Source organism: Rissa tridactyla, chromosome 5 (genome assembly GCF_028500815.1).
Source record: "Rissa tridactyla isolate bRisTri1 chromosome 5, bRisTri1.patW.cur.20221130, whole genome shotgun sequence".
NCBI lineage: Eukaryota > Metazoa > Chordata > Aves > Charadriiformes > Laridae > Rissa > Rissa tridactyla.
The window spans coordinates 42,323,795-42,340,914 of record NC_071470.1 but is presented as its reverse complement, the minus strand read 5'-3'; the positions used below and the strand labels follow the sequence as shown (position 1 = coordinate 42,340,914).

General features: G+C 38.4%; 1 protein-coding gene across 13 annotated transcripts in view; it reads left to right on the top strand.

Annotated features, from left to right (window-relative positions):
* The window catches only part of PALLD (palladin, cytoskeletal associated protein), a 198,083-nt gene that overhangs the window by 150,798 nt on the left and 30,165 nt on the right, over nt 1-17,120 (top strand). For 11 of the 13 annotated variants that reach the window (XM_054201817.1, XM_054201819.1, XM_054201821.1 and 8 more), the window contains one exon: nt 11,103-11,798. The exons of the other annotated variants lie outside the window; for them this stretch is intronic. In XM_054201817.1, coding sequence (XP_054057792.1) covers nt 11,103-11,798 — 696 coding nt within the window. The remainder of the gene's footprint in view (nt 1-11,102; nt 11,799-17,120) is intronic. 13 annotated transcript variants of the gene reach the window in all.

The following is a 17,120-nucleotide window of genomic DNA, read 5'->3' as shown; positions in this document are numbered from 1 at the left end:
TCAGAGGGCTGGAGCACCTCTCCTATGAAGACAGGCTGAGAGAGTTGGGGTTGTTCAGCCTGGAGAAGAGAAGGCTCCGGGGAGACCTTATAGGAGCTTTCCAGTACTTAAAGGGGACCTACAGGAAAGATGGGGAGGGACTCTTTATCAGGGAGTGTAGTGGTAGTACGAGGGGTTTTAAACTGCAAGAGGGTAGATTTAGATTAGATATTAGGAATAAATTCCTTACTCTGAGGGTGGTGAGGCACTGGGACAGGTTATCCAGAGAAGTTGTGGATGCCCCATTCCTGGAGGTGGTTCAAAGCCAAGTTGGATGGGGGTTTGAGCAACGTGGTCTCATCATAGGTGTCCCGGTTCATGGCAGGGGGGTGGAAACTAGGTTATCTTTAAGATCCGTTCCAACTCTAACCATCTATGGTTCTGTGAAATTGAGACTTATATAAAATATAAAGCCAGAATCTCTTGTTATACATACTAATTTTTAAATGCCTTATAGATGGTATTGTTTAGCTAGACACTTCGTGCTAGTTCATGCATCTACTCTGAATGTATAGCCTACATTAACAAGTAGTACACAGAAACAAGATTAGCTCTGTAGAGTGAAAAAAAACAAGCTGTGAGGGCATGATATCTACACTGCATGTCAGAGTCACTGAGTTTGGGGTTTTGTTTTTTCACTTTGGACTAGCTCTTGCCTGCTCCCCTGGACTGAAGTCTGTTAGTGGCTGGAGTTTGTTACATGCAGGAAACCAGTTCGTGTTCTTGAGAGGCTTCTCCAGGATGTGAACTGGAGAAGAAGCAAGTGGGGACAGTTGGAGATTTGCTTCAAAAGCACATTTCTGATCCAAGCTAAAGCACAAATGCAGATGTGTCCTTACTGTCCTTTTAGAAGAAGTGCCAATCTATGTGGTTCCTTGTTTTTGGCCAGTCACCATGGTGGTTACTATTTTATTTGGGAAAAATGAAACTTGGTCCTTCCTCTTGTTTTCTCTGGGTGAGAAGGCTGACTCCTTTCACTGAGAGCTAAGTAAGGCACAGCTTAATTCAGGGAAGAAGTCTTTACTGTATAAGTCTCACGTACTCAAGGTTGCTTGATATATTAATAAATAAATAGTACTTGAAACGAATCATCTTCATAGAATGTATATTCACTCAAAAGTACAAAATCAACTATTTGGTGTCATTTATATGTAAGGTATGCCATTGAAGCTTTTCAGAACAAAGCATTGTACAGTTAGCTAGCAGTTAAAAAATTGTTAAATTCTCACCTTAAAATCACTTCACCTGTTTACCAGGGAAATAGTATTTAAAACTATGTGTTGCCAGTCTGTGTCCAAATGTGTGTAATTTCAGGGTACGTTGTTTCTTTTTGTGGTGATAGGGAACGTGATTAGTTCTGGTCAGGTCTGTTCAATCTGTTCAGGAGCAGAATATATTCTGAATATTTAAAAGCATATTTTGACTGCAGTGACATCTGTGTACTGGGGGTGGATTTTGCCTTTGCTCAGTAATTCTGCTGATAGGTATTCATTTTTTGGTTTATAGCAAGCAATGGGGAAATTACAGTGAGGTGCAGAATTCAGCCATGGCATAAGGCTGCCAGTCTACTTAGTCCTTAGGATTTTTCTAAGACATCTTGATTATAATTATGTTTCTCATGTAATGAGCAGTAGCTCTGCATATCTAAGGGTGCTTTAGCAACATTTTGAGTATCATATATTTTTTTTGTCTCTCTTATACTTTGGGGAAGATGCCTTTTTAAAACAAATGGGGGAAAGAAAAAGAAAAAAAACCAACCCCCAGACTCACACTTCTGAAGTACATGTCTGGCTAGATAAGAAGTGACACTGCCCTATAAACTCTATTTTATTTTCAAAATTAGTCCAGCAAGATGAATGGAGATCCACATCTTAAAAGATTGTTGCTGATGCAAAATAGGTCACAGAAGTATTCATCAGGCAGGTATCACTGAAATCGATGCAAGTGGCTGACAGGAGCAAAAAAATGGGATAAACCAAAAAGATGTTGTCAGTCTACATGAGCAGATAACGTTATGTCTACTGTTATAGCCAAGCCTACAAAGAGTTCTTTTTGGTCTTCTAAGTGCAATAGCTGACATAGGTACATCTGCCACACTGTCAAGTGTTTTCATTTTCCTAAGATCCTCTGTTGCTGCTGTTTTGCCGGTGGGTGTTGGCGTTTTCGTTCTGCTCTGTGAGGAGCGTAGCCCATAAAGAGTCTCCTGGGCATGAATAGATTGAGCATTTGCCAACTCTTTGCAGAAATATTTATGCACAATGCTGCAACATGTGCAAACACTGAGGACACTTCAGCTATTTTTTATATTCAGTTTCTTTGCAACAAAGTGGGTATTTCACTTAACCAGAGCTTTGTATATCCACTAGTCTGTTTGGGGAAGAAAGTTGAAGCAGTTTATCCATACCTAAAAAAAACCTCTGAACTGCAGCTGGAGCCAAGCAGCTATGTAACATGGAGAGGGTAGTTATTTGTTCCCTGTTTCAGGAGCCAGAGAACAACCGCAGAGAAGTGGCAAAAGGCTGTTGTTTCTTCAATTAATGCATGAGATGGGCTTCACCAGTGCTTTCAAAAGGCTGCCTAAGAGGGCGTCTGGGAGGAAAAATTCTCCCAATAGATCTGTATATGTCTCTGGATGATACCAATCCCTAATACGGCAGTAACTTCAGATACCCTAGGAAGTTTGCAGCGTGCAGAGTGACTACACAGTTATTCGTCCTTTTAAGTATCTTTCTTTTCACTGCCATAACTTTCATGGAGATTACCAACCTAGATTGCATGGCAGGGATATAGCATCCTGCACTGGATCAAGCACAAGTTATAATTGTGTTAGGATTACGTTGATTGAATGAATGTCACAAAAGTTGTGAGTAGCGCTGTAGTGCTATTTTCACTTTCCAATGCTCTTGAGAATCAGGCTGAAAGATTGTTACTGTCTTTAGCATTTGCTGTTACTTCCTGGTGCTTCTCCTCCTTCCATAAAAGTTAGTGTATGTTGTTGATGGGTTTATATTTGTGTATACAGAAGGATTTCAGCAAGAATGGTATAGTACTAAAGCTTTATGGTACTAAGATGGTGCTCGCACCTGAAGTGAGAAAGTCATATTATTGTAGCGGGAGAATCTCAGACGTATATATTTATTTCATACAAATACCAGTTTTTATGTATTGATTTCCTTTCCTTTTATGTATTAAATACCTTAAAATGTGGTATTTTAAGAATAGGATACCTCCAGTGAGTTTCAGTAACATAGACTACTGATGTGTCATTTGGTAATATCTAAGTTTTACATGACACAGTGACCGGCTCAAACGCCAGAACTGTTTGTTAATACAGAAAGGCTGGTAAAATGGCCGACAACTTAGGCCCTGAAATGAGCTTAATTTTTTCAAGTAGTTTTAAACCATAGTTAAATGCTTAATTTTCCTAAAAACACACTGACAGCAATTATGTGCTTCCTTTAATATCGGGGCATCCAGTAGCTACTCTATTTTTTTTCTTCTTAATATGGTGTTCATTATTCCTCATAGAAGTATCTATTTCAGTAGTACGAAACTGTCATTTTTAGGTGTAACCCAAAGAACAGACACTTGACAGATACCAGGATGTTAATATTGAAAGCATGGAGGTCCAGTTTTAAGCCCACTGTAACCATTGGTGGGTAGGCATAAAAATAAGCAAATCTCCTAACTTTGCTGGCCAGTGGTAGATGAAATGTGATGATTTATAGAGCATCTTGTTAATCAAATATATTAAATTTAAAATAAGACATCTGTGCATGTGCTGTTCTAGCGGCAGCACTGAGAAAATGTATCGTACTACATCTAGAAGAAGAGGAATGGCTGTCCATCTTTCTTCTGTTCACTTTTGGTTTTAGGCTAGTACAGTTTTTCAAACTTTGAAATATTTTTTTTTCTCCCCATATTTTCTTTGAATATATACCAATCAGCACAGAGTATAACCTTCCACGTGGTATAGCACAATCAGAGGCAGAAGACCTATTTGTCCATTTGCATGCCATTTCATTCCTGCACTGCAAGTCATGATTTCCTACACTTTGGGTCAATTCAGCTGTAAATTATTGTAACCTGTATTGCTATTAATGCCTTGTTACAATTTACCTCTTTGTAACACAACATAACATAACACTTTTTGCTTCCTTTATTGGTAAAACTTGTTACACGTGCCATGTTTTAACTGTTACATCCATCACTGGGTATTCTGTGCGCTAGTTACGTAACACTATTGAATTACCAAACCAGACAGATTTTTGACCACCAAACTAATTCTTCTGATCTAGCCCTACCAGAGTTACGAAGTTTAGCCTTTTTGCTAAAGCTGTATTGTGTCTTTATGACATTTGGGAACAATGAATGTGCACAAGAGCACAATTTCCTTTCTTTCTGTACCCAAGCTAAATGTGTTATCTCACTGGTGCATGTTTTGAAAAATATCCCAGCGGTGGTATAGAGAGAAGAAAAATGGTTCCTGTCTGTAAAAGAATTGCTTGTGTTCGCTGAATACTGGCAATATCACTACTGTTGGTTCCTTAGTACAGAAATTACCTTGATGCCTTCGACAGATAATCAAACCACAATGAAAAAGGGGCACGAGTACAACTGGCACTTTTTAGGATAGACAGAAAAGTTTTTAACAGCCAAATTACAGCAGGATTTCTTTACAAGAAAGTTCACAAACAATGCAGATGAAATGCAGATGGTTTACGTTTCTCTTCTGTGTTTATGAAGTTTCTCAGATGAAAAGTCAAGCTTAGTTTCATAGTGTGCTCATAATACAGTACCTGTTTTAGCTCTTGCACCGTACAGATTTCCCTGACAGTGCATTAGGTTATAGTGAAATTAATTCTAAACGCCGCTGTATATTAACCTGAAATATGGAAAATACTATTTGTTGTGAATCTGCATTTTCAAATTGTTAAGCTTTGAAGGGCAAGTAAGAAAAACATTAAAAGGTTGCAGCTGGCGGAGATGCTTCCTAGTTATAGCTGTCTAGTTATTCAGCATGAGGATTAAGTTGTAGTGACAACCTGCATTCTTCCTGAAATCTGTTAGTATAGACAAAAAATATCTCTGAATGTTTGCAGGGTAGAACGCAAACCAGTGCTGGTTTTCGTTTTTCTCCTTCCCTCCCCCCAACACACACCCTGTTTTTATTTTAACTGATAATTCCAGTCTTACATAAAAGTGAACCCTTGCAGGATTTAAGAGTCTGCATTTCTTTCTTACAATATAAGGGATTGTTCAGCATCAGGAAACGTATTGCTTGAGTGAACGTGTTTGTATTAATACAGCCTGAAGGCTGTCTGTGTGTTGAATACTTTGCAGTTTCTGTTAAAAGAGGCATCTGTTCTCCCTTTACTTCACCTTCTTGCCTTGTCATACACGTACATTTTTAACATTTCTAGAAATTAGTAAATGTTCCTTCAGTGGACAGTTTAGTTGGAATTACTTTTGTATTCTGAGTATTTATTTTCAGTACAGCTGTTAATTAATTCACTGCTAGCTTAGGTTGTTGTTTTGATTATTAATAACTCTCAACCATTGATAAATCTGGTGGAAAGCCTTAAATTATATTAGGAATATTTTCAGACTACAGTTCCAGATATCAGTGAGTACTGTCAAATTTTGGATGAGTTGGTATGTGCATTTCAGACTCTTAAATAATAACTGTCAGAAGAAGTTTAGAAAATTCCTCCTTTTCAAAGCCATGTATACCAGTAAAATACGATGTTGTGGTTGTAGAAAGCGAATTAAACAGTGTGTTTAAGAGCTAGCTTAACAGCTACCTGGCATGTCTGCCATCCCAGCTGCCTAAGTGCCACAGATGCAGAAGCACTGTGAATCTTAGATAGCAAAGGAACCAGCACAGCTTCCAAGCTCCCACCGCTTCCAGTTCTCCATTCCTTCTCTGCCTACCAGCTATCCAGTTGGGCTGCCAAGGAGCTAGAGAGATGTAACTGTATGTATACATTCTGATTTGAATAAAATACGAAAAAAAACCCTCCATCCTGGATTTTATTGTATAAATGTCTAAGTGTAGATATATCTAAGTATATACATATAAAAATATATCTGAACACAGATACATGCTGACATGGAACTCAGTGTTACCTGAGAAGAGCCCTTGCCTTTTAATACAGTGTGATGGTGACTGTTTCCCTTTTGATAGAGCTCTGGCGTGATTCTGAAGCAGTAGTATTGAGTTAGAAGCTAAGTCTTCATTGGAAGGTAGATTTCATGTGAGTAGTTGTTACCCCTAAATACAAATGCAGAGCCTTTCTGGCATTGGTTTCAAATCTTAATTTAGAAAACTAGCTCAAGTTTTTAAAGTTGTGGTCAATTCTGATTATTTTCATTCAAAATATTTCTGTATTTTCATTTCAGAGGTATGGTTTGTCTATTGCTGTGGAACTGCAATGACTGTTTCTCAAAGGGCAGTTCCCTGGTAGGATTGTGAAGGGGCCAGTCTGCATTCGCGCAGGAATGACTTGAGGCAGGAGTGAGACCATTACTCTTCCATGGATGAGATTGATAGGACTCTTTCTTTCAAACAAAAATTGCTTTTCTTTGTCTGCTTTCCCTTTACTCCTCTTCTTTTGTTAAGATTAGGAAGGCCAAAATCAGGAATTTTAACAAGTTGTAACATAGAAAAAATTATTTAATCTTTGTTCTTTATCTGTGGTGATTTATTTTAATCTACTTCATATATTATGGTGTTTTAAAACACTGAATAAAATTCAATGCCCTTACCACACTTTGTGATAGACACTACCTGGATAGGGTTCATTTTGTGTATGACTAATTCCCTCAAGGCTTGGACAGCATCCCCCTACCTTTGGAGAACCTCCCCCTCCAAAATAGTCTGGATAGAAGGGCTTCCATATGAACTTTTGTGTTTAAAAGGTAAACAGACCAGGTTATACTGTGGAGTTGACTATTAAACCACAAATTGTAGGGTGCTTCCCAAAAGAGGGGCATTGTTCCTCTAAATAGGTTTTGGGGTTTTTTTTAATGCTCTTACAAACGCAGAGATGTAAGATAAAAATAAAGCTGGTACATATCCTAATATTGGGAACCTGTGAATGAGCCTGACGGAGAATTTTCAGTATGAAGGATTTATTGCATCCCTGAAAATGCCATCTGCTGTAATGTCCTCTGCAATCCAGTAGCCTGTTCCTATGGAGACTTTCAGAGAAGTGCAACCTATCTCCCCTCCTCCATAGCACTGTGTCCAGGCACTTGGAGTTACAGTTCCTCATGGCGGTTGTTACCAGTTTAGCTCTCAAAGTTGAGGATTGCTCTAGTAATTTTCAAAACAAAGTGATACAAAGAAGGTATCAAAAAGAAAAAACTTTATGAAAATGGGATAAAAAGATAAACCAGCTTATTATAATCTAAACCGAGTGCATACCTCAGAATGTGAAGTCTTGAGTAACTTTTAAAATACGCCATGTGCATTGGCATCCTTAGAGAAGATTCTGATCATCTCTGTCCACTATTTTCTGATATAATCAGAGAGTTTTGCTTTGAAAAAGACAGTATTCTGTAGTTGCTCAACAAGAAAACCAATGTCTCTAGTCTTCCCTAACATCTGTTTTCAAATGTTTCTCACTATCATTTAGCTCTGAAGGTCATCACCTTACTGAGCAGGTTCCAAGTACCCAGAACCGAACATGTGCATGCAACTGTTCTTTGGGCAATGCAGGCCAGAAACCTCACCTCTGTTGCAACTAATGTGTGCTTCCATTAAAATATCACTGCTTTACTGTTTGCATTCCTTTAACTGTTTTAGCATACCTATTAGAAATCTGAAAATGTGTATAAAAATCTTGGTTAAGAATATCTGGTTTTGAAAAAAAAATCACAAATACCGAAGCAGACCTTTTGAAAATATTTATGTACTACTAGGCCTGCTTTTCAGTGAGTTGCTGACATTTCTCACTGTTCACTTTACCCTAGTTATGATTTAGTTTTGCCATTCACTGATTGAATTTTACTAAAAATTTCTTTTAAATGTTCTTTCTTACATTGTTATAATTAATTATTTGGCAAAATCAAAAACTCCACATGAGAAAATAAGTTTTATTCTCTATTGTTTAAACAAGCTTGATGGATTCCCTGAAAGCATGTGTGCCCTTTAAAACACTGGGGTTACAAAACATATTTCAGATAATTGGAAAGAGGATGTAATTACAGTTAAACTAATTTTTCCTGTAATCTCATCCAAAACCTGAACTCTTTTTAATTCCCTTCTTTGTTTCCCTGATGATGAGGGCAACAAAACAGACAGATTCCCTTGCATAATTTTGGCTGCTGGGCTTTCTATATCTGTGTCATTGCAAAGGAAAACTTGTAAATTGGTTATTCTTTTTTTTTTTTTTTCTTCCTCATAATGACACATCCCTAGGGTACATCTGCTCAAGAAATTAGTAAGTATAGGGCAGTATCTACTGTTAAAAGAATAGCTCTGAGGTAGGGAACATTCCTTTGCAGACAAGGATCATGCATTTCTATCACTGGAATGAAAATTTGCTGTAAGAAGGTCTTTATGGTTTTTGCTACGTGGACTGATGTGATAATGATTATGGCTGCATGTTATTTTTCGAACAGACATGCACTTGCTTTGTCTGGGCTCTAAGCTGATCAAAAGCTTTGCAAATGGAATTAGTGCTGTCCTGAGCTAATAAGCCCCGACTTACAGGCATGTATATTCCTGTGGCCTTGAGTCAAGCTTAGTGTGAGAGCAGAGCAACCTCACATTTGCCTGACAACCTTTTGTAGACATACCCTGAATCTGGTCTTTACTTCTGCCCGGATTGGTACAGCAGCAGTTCAGTGGCAGGCGCTGTAGTATTATACTTACCATTGACAGGGCCATAGATGGTCATTTGTGTTAGGCTGTTGGCTGGGCACATCGCCATGTGACTTGGCAATGAAAATAAAAAAGTCCCAAGACAAGACACTCTGACTTGCTTTCAGCACATGTTGGGTAAACATAAGAGTGCCCGAGACAGCTAAATTTCTTCTACACTCAATGCACCATTTACAATACTAAATTTCCCCCATTCTCTTTTAAACTTAGCCTCTCTGTAATAAATAAATAAAAAAAATATTGGGGCTGATTATGATAGAAAATACAATAAGTATTATTTGTAAATAATTTTAGAAGTAATAGATAGTACGTCTGCAAATAGTCAGGCTAAAGATACAGAATGAGCTGAAATTAGCAATTTTAGAGGACTTTCTACTCAGAGGTGACCTAAAGTATTTCCGTCATCAGCCAAGAAAGTCAAATGATGATAGGAACTAAAATTGTGTTGCTTTAGCCCATTTAGGGAATTTAGCAAAATTCAAAGAATAAGGTTCAGCCCATGTCCTGTGGAGTGAAAAGTTGAACTGATAGGGATTTAGTCTCTGTTGTCAACATTAAAAAATGAATTATAAAATTTACAAGTGAACTGCAGCATTTCAATGTTCATGTTGCCGATTTAATTAAAAAGGAAAATGCAATCTCCTTTTAAGTACTGAAATATGTATTGTTGGTGAGATGACTCATGTTGCTAGAATTGAACCATCTTTATGACAAAAAAAACCCCACCAGCAACTGTTAAATGTAAATAACTGATTTTTCAGTTTTCTGTCCCAAACAAACTTGCACCCCTTGTTCTTATCTAAACAATCTCCTTTGGCCTGAGATCATAAGCAGAATTATTGTCAGAAAACACTTTCTGGGAAATGTGGATGGCTGGAATATCAAAATTAGTCTTAGAGTGGAAAATATGATGATTTTACTGCTTCTAATTTTGTTGCTACCAACAAAAGTATATTGTTGTGCCAGAATCATACATTCATATGCCATGCATTAAGCAGACAGCTTCTAAAATTTCTGCTTAAATGACCTAAATTGTATATAAACAATGACACACTTGTATATAATAAAGTATTTATATATTAAATATACAGAAAAGGTATATGTACATAGGCTGAAACTTTGTGGACATCTGGAGTATTGAGATAAAGTTATGTTTTCCAGCTGGAATATGACAACTTTTAAGCAAGTCAGTCTGATGTATTTTAAGATGATAGACCACACAGTTAATTTTGATCTCACTGTCATTTAAAGAATTGTATTGTGGACAAAAAAGAAGCCAGTGCCATGGTCTGGTTTGCTTCACTGCTGAACGTTTTGCTGCTTGTTGTTAAAAAAAACCTTAATTAACAGTTTTGAGTGCTCCTGCATATTAATTTTTTAGTTTTTATTGTTCTGCTAGTGAATGTCTGTATTTCTAAAATAAATTCTCATTTCCATTTGAGCTGATATTACTGCAAGTAGCAATTCCTGAGAACTGTATTCAGTATCTACTAAGGTACATCTCAGGACTTACAGTTAAGAATAAAGTCTGGAAAAAAAAAAGTGGGACTAAAGACATGGGGAAGCTCAGTTCACTATTTCCTTAGGTTACAAATGTTTCTTGGATGTCGTCTTTGCTCATCTACAGATACATAGGTAGTTCTAACACAGAAGTTGGTCCTTTGTCTCCAAGGACCTCATTAAAAGTATGGCAGTAAATAGGTCTGTCTGATCTGCCCACAGAGGGCTACAGCAGAAATCAAGGCTGAAATTGTCACTGGGTAAATATCTGAGGCTTATTATTGAAACAGGGCCGTTGAATGAAATAGGCAAGAATTGAAAAGAAACCTTGTTAAGAACTTCAACATTTTTACCATTACTTATATTGTCTCGATTGTTCATTTAAAATATCCTAAGCATCTGCAAATTGTCTTATAATTTACCTTTTTTAAGAATTTAAGGTTCTGTTAACTTCTATTATGCATATACTTTTTTTCCCCTTCTTGAGCTCAAAAAATGGACTTTTGTAACAATGTTTTAGCTCTGAAGAAACAGGGCTATTCAAGATATGCAAACGCTTTGAACTTTTCCTGCCTTCTGATTTTCCTAGACCATGGATCAGTGGAACTTTTACCTCCTCCCCAACCAGCACTGCATGTCTGATCATCTTTTTGTCTATTTTTCCTTCCTACAGGGACCCTATAAAAATACAGCAGCTGCAGAACCAAATTCGTCTGGAGCAAGAAAGTGGCCAGTGGTATCGTCACCAACAGCAACCTGACCATCATCAGCACCCTCCCTCTTCTCCTTCCTTTCCTCCTCCCCCCTCCTTCCAGGAGCTTGAGTCCAGCCAGTCTGTCACCTCTCCTGTGCCAATGAGTATTCTTAACTCTCATACTTCCCCAACCATGCAGTCTTCCAGCTCCTTCAACTATGCTCGGCCTAAGCAGTTCATTGCTGCTCAGAATATCAGCCCTGCTTCAGGTTATGTGACTCCGTCTTCAGGATCATCTACATCCAGCCTTCCTTCTCCTATGTCTCCAACTGCTTCTCAGAAACAGTTTGGGAGAGTGCCTGTTCCCCCTTTCCCTCAGCAGTTTGCTCCAGAAGGGGAGTACGCCTGGTCTCCTTCTTCTCCATCCCCTCCACCCCCACCTCCACCTGTCTTTAGTCCAACCACGACATATCCAGTGTGTGATTCCTTTCCTCTTCCACCTCCTCCGCCCCCTCCTCTTCCTTCAGTTTCTTCACCTTCCCACAGCCTGTCTCCAACTCCCAGATTTCCTAATTCCGGCCAGTCTCCAGCAGCTTTTCTCAGCTCCATGCTGCCATCCCAGCCACCACCCGTTTCTGTCAACGCATTAGGCCTCCCAAAAGGAGTGACTCCTCCGTAAGTATCAGCTAATGAGCTCCTTGAGTTTGACTGTACTGAAGATTGTACTGAAGATTATTGTACTTGCTTCATTTTATAGTTTTCTAGGGTCCTTTGCTGTTACCTGCTACCTGAGAGGAATAGACGCGTGAATTACTTGCAAATGCCTCTGGGCTAGAGACAGGATATATTTTCTAACCCTCACAGAAGTGAGATTCTGAAAAAGTCCTGCAGTGGGAACACAAAAGAGGAGAAGCTAAAGCTTTAAATAGGAGTTGATGAAAATATGAAAGCAGCAGCAAAGGCTCTGCATGCCCAGGGCGGTGGAAGGAGATCCAAGAAAACCGTTCTCATGACTCAGTTCTTTTTAAGTCCCATATGCAGTGATATTTGCAGTCTGTTCCTATTACATCTGCAGGTAGAGAAATATCAAGTAAAGAGAGCGTTGTTCGGAAGTCCCTATAGCTTTCTGATACTTAAAGTATAAGTTATTAAAGCATACCTCTGACAACAAAGTGGTCATAACGATATATTGACTTTTGGCTAGAGCTTTAGTTCTGAGGAAGTTTGGAAAAGGGTTTAGGAGGGGATTTAGAAAAGCAGTGCATAAAAACAAACAGAATCCCTCCCCCTAACAACTCTGCATACTTGTTTTCCCCTTTTGTCTTCTCTAAAGGCCAAAATAGTATTTTGGAGCATGTCAGCTCCCATCATAGATCAGTTTGTCTTTCCACTGGCACTAGACTCTCATTCCATCCTTAGAGAACAAAGAGACATGCTGAAGAACAAAAATGAGAATAGCTGTATCCAAGGCTTATTTATAACTTTGTCTAGAAGTTTGTCTAAACATATCTACAGTATCTAGGTGACTTGCTCAGCTACATACCGTTGCAGTGGGAACTTCTGTTATTTCATTCCAAGATATGAAAAGGAAGAGAAGGAAGAAAGCGTACAGATATCAAAGTAATAAATCACGCGTATGCTTTAAAAAGCATTTCTTTATCTTGATTTCTGTCATATGGCTCATTATGGAGTCTGGCCATAAAACAGATTTAGGAGAAAAATGAATAAACAGGACAGTTTGCCCTTGCACTCATAGCTGTGATTTTCTGTCTTACTGTGTCCTTTGCACTGGCTGAGTTTCTCTATTGATACTGACTGATGAAAGTTGCATGATTAATTTACTGACAGCTTTATAAGTAAGCGCAGCCCACAAAAGCCTGCAATTAGCCCTGATTTTCCAGGAGAGGCTCTAGTACAGGTATATAGTTATGGGTAGGAACTGGCTTCTCTTTCAAGTTCCTTCTGTGTGCTGTGAGGGTGACAGCAGCAGCTCGAGCCTCTGCGGTGTCCCTCTTTCCCTGTTACGCTACGTTCATGCACACATGTTCTCACTTGAGGTGTTGGCTGTGTTCTTCCTCGTTCTCTTCAATCTTTGGACAGAGAGACAGCTCTGCAAGAATACCTCCCCCTTCCCCATGCCCCTCACTCCCCCAGGCCTAGCAGCCAGGCTGGCTGCGCACGTGTCGGTGTGTCTGTCCCCCTGGGACAAGGCAGCAGCCTCAAGCTCTGAGCTGAGGATGAGGTGGTTGGCTCTTTGGCCTGCATTCCCTCAGGAAATGTAGTCCAGATGGGAGCTGGATCATGTTAACCATACTGAATGTATGCGTGTATAATTTATGTATATGCATATATACATTTGTGTGTGTATATATATATATACACAATGAGCATTTGTCATCTGAATTATAACATTAAAACATGGTAAAAGATGTACTGCACGATGTAAAAAAAAAAAATATCTATTGTTATATATCTTTGATGCCAATTTTTCGCTGGCCTCTCCTTTTTCGTTTTACTGTGAAGGCTACTAATGTCTGGTGTGTCTTGCTGAGTAAATCATTCTGTTTCCCGTCATTTTCATACCACTTCTGAGCAATTCTTTCTTTGCCTCCCTTCTCCCCACTGCTTTTGGTGTCTTCTGCTTGGTGCTATAGTCTCAGTTCTTTTTTCCACTCAGCTTCACTTTTGGTTCTTTTCCCTCATCTTTTGCTCCAACCTCACAAATCCTTTTCTCTTGAACACATTTTTCTTTCTAAGGTGTTGTAGTTTTTGAGCCACTCATAGTATTCCATAATCTCAGCCCATAGTCTCACTGTCATCTCCAAGATCCATTGATTGAAAAGGATGATACTGTTTTCTGACAGTGTGCTGTACAGACTGGGTGCAAGGAATGAATTGGAGCATTCAAAGTTTTGCTTCAGCTCAGCATCTGAAATGCTGGTCAAGCCATTTAGCTTTGTTTCTGCTTCTTGATCAGTCGTATAGTGGTGATATTAAGAATACGATAGTGGGTTGCTGAAAGTGAACTAGACAGAGTCTGAAATACCTTTCATGGAAAGGAGGTACCTTTTTTTACTAGAGACTCCAAATACAGTGTTTGAAGTGGTAGGATTTCCTCTTTAGATAATGACTTTATGATTTATTATTATGTTTTAACACCAGTGGAAGTAAACTTGGACCTGTCGTTGCATTTAGATATTTCAACACTTTCATATCAAGTACCTCTAGCAGATAAAATGCTCTTAAAACAGTTTTCCTATCTGCTTTCAATGTTCTCATGGCTCCTTTCTCTTGACTTTTTTGTGTGTGGATTTCAGGGTTGGTAATTCACTATTCATATTTTGATAATATGATCTTTTTACCAGTTAGATGGTGACCGCTCTGAGGAAAAGCTACACTTCTCCATCTTTTTACCTTACAGCTTTCAACAGTCTCCCAGTACAAACGCCAGCTTTCATTTTAGCTTAAATAGTATTGCTGTCCTATGTAGATTGAACATTTACTTCTCCCATTTCTGTAAGTTATGTCTGTCACAACTGTGAAAAATGGAGGTTACCTACAGTATAAGTGATGTGAAAATAGTGATACATAGGAGGAAGTACCTTGATTAAGAATTTCAACATCAAAATGAGGAGGAAGGTCAGGGTGTTTTCTTGCTTCTGAGGGAGCTCACCTCATTGCTGTATGCTACCAATTCAGTCACACCTGGATCTCAGGAAAATATATCTGAAGACAACCATTTCTGTAACTGGAAAAATTCCAGCAATATTAGGGTTAGCATTTATTCCCAGACCCCAGTTTTCTTAAGCTATTGCTCTGCTCCATTAGACCATCTTATTTTTTTTTTAAATTCCTTGGTTTATTGTGTTATACCTTTTTTTCCCATGGCACGGTACTACTTGTGGCTGTTAGACAAACACCAGAGTGGTTTATGTGTGATATCAGATCACTTCTTGTTGATTGTGCTAAGAAACAGCTTATATTGGGGGCTTTGTTTTTGCACAATGTAACACCTTTTTATTATGTACATGTACATAATTATCATAAAATCCATATCAGCTTTTTTCAAATATGATGAATGCATGTTCGTTCCACTTGGAACTCTGAAATCCAGGTTGTGCCCCAGATCTAATCAACTAAAGTTACTCAAAAAGTAGAAATCAAGGATTTAACATGGAGACTTACAGACAGCAGCCAAAATAACTGACCTACTGTATTCTGACAATCCTTGCATCTGTAAGTCTTAATTTTCAAGATGTTTTTGACCAGTTCTTTCTATAAATGATATTTGCAGATGCTTACGAATGTTGTAAGATGACAAGTGAACTTAACTAAGAGAATTAGTACATACACCTCTCTGTTGGAAAGAGAGAGGGGCTGTTTGCAGCATTGCTTTGCAGATTTTTTTTTTGTCTGCAGGTTTTTTTCTTCAGAGGACTTAATTTTATAACTTCCTTATTTTAAGCGGATCTGAATGCCACAGAAATGCCTGTGAATGTAAAAGCCAGGTACAGTGCTTGATAGTCGTGGAGATCTTAGCAAGTAGCATTTCATTAACTTGAGTAAAGGTTATTATTTTGGATGTATTATCTTTTCTCATTGCGGTGTAGATTTTTCTTCACATACTTCTGGCAGTTACCTGTTCTTCTCAGGATTTCAGGACTATGAGGACTGTGCCAGCCTTACCTACATTCAGGAGCAGTCAGTGCTTTAGTGACTTCTTGACCATCAATTCTAGCGTATAATGCTGGTAACAATCAATCAGAAATGCAGATAAGATTACTGGTTACAAAATAGTATTTTTTAAATTTATATCCAAATATGCGGACAGCTTTTGAAAACCAAATGACACTTATGTATCTGTGGTAACCAGTGCAGCATGAGGCAGAGGGATAACTTATTCAGGTGGGGAAGGAACTGAACAGGATAATGAAAAGGTAGTAATTCTTCTTTTAATGAGTAAAAATGTATTTTTAAAGATAAGCCTTAGAAAAATAAATTTTTGTTGGTAGGCATGCAGTTGGTAGTGAGTTGTTCTCTGTGTTGTCTAATCGTTAAGAAGGATCAAAATTGCTCAGAAGTATATATTATTCATGTCAGTCTTGATCCTATCCAATGCTGAGGCATGAATTATTTATTTTTTTTCAACTACAGTTTCATAACCTTTTCTTGGGTGGTAGAAATAATTGAACCTTTGTTACCTTTGTTTCATTTCGTACAAGTCATCCTTAGTCAGGTCTGTGCCTCAGGCATTCCCTTAATTCAGACACACATAACGTCACATTACTGAACAGGGCTGGCTCCTAGTCTCCACAGCGTGCACAACATGATCAGACTAAAACAATTTTAATACGCAGCTACAGCTTCAAAGTTTGTGACCTCTTACAGTGCTTGTAGTGACTTCGTTCTTACAGTAAGTGAAAAATGTGTTAAGTGGTCAGGAATTATCTGTATTTTTGGAAAGCTTTAGTTTTAAAGGAAAAATCAAGTTACTGTTCATTACCTCAGTACCAGAGAATTGATTTGGATTTCTGTGAAACTGAGCCATATTGGCTGCAAACAGGAATTTGTTCTTGGAAGGATAACAACAGCCAGCCTGTTGCTCTTGTTTACACTGTAAAAGGTACATAGGAAAAGAGGGAATTGCATCCAGCATGCGCTCTGTGTAATTAAAACATGAAAAGTACTGCTGGTTTGGCCTTCTTTCTAAACAAATGTTAGGGCAAACGTTCAAAACTAAGGAGAGCCAAGCCGAGGTTGCAAAAATCTTTGCTGTCAAAAATCTCTGTGTGAATTAAGATGACTGAGTTTTGGCAATTTCGTCGCACCCTTTCTGACTAAAAGAATTCAGATTTGTGTGCTTTTTATCTCTGTCTGTATTTAGGCCCTCAGTGACTTAAATGATGTGTGTTTCAGAGGTGCTTAAAATCTATGTGAATTGCAGCCTCATTCTCAAAGGCTGGTAGTTCCTTTGCACATTTGTGGCGGTGGTGGTTG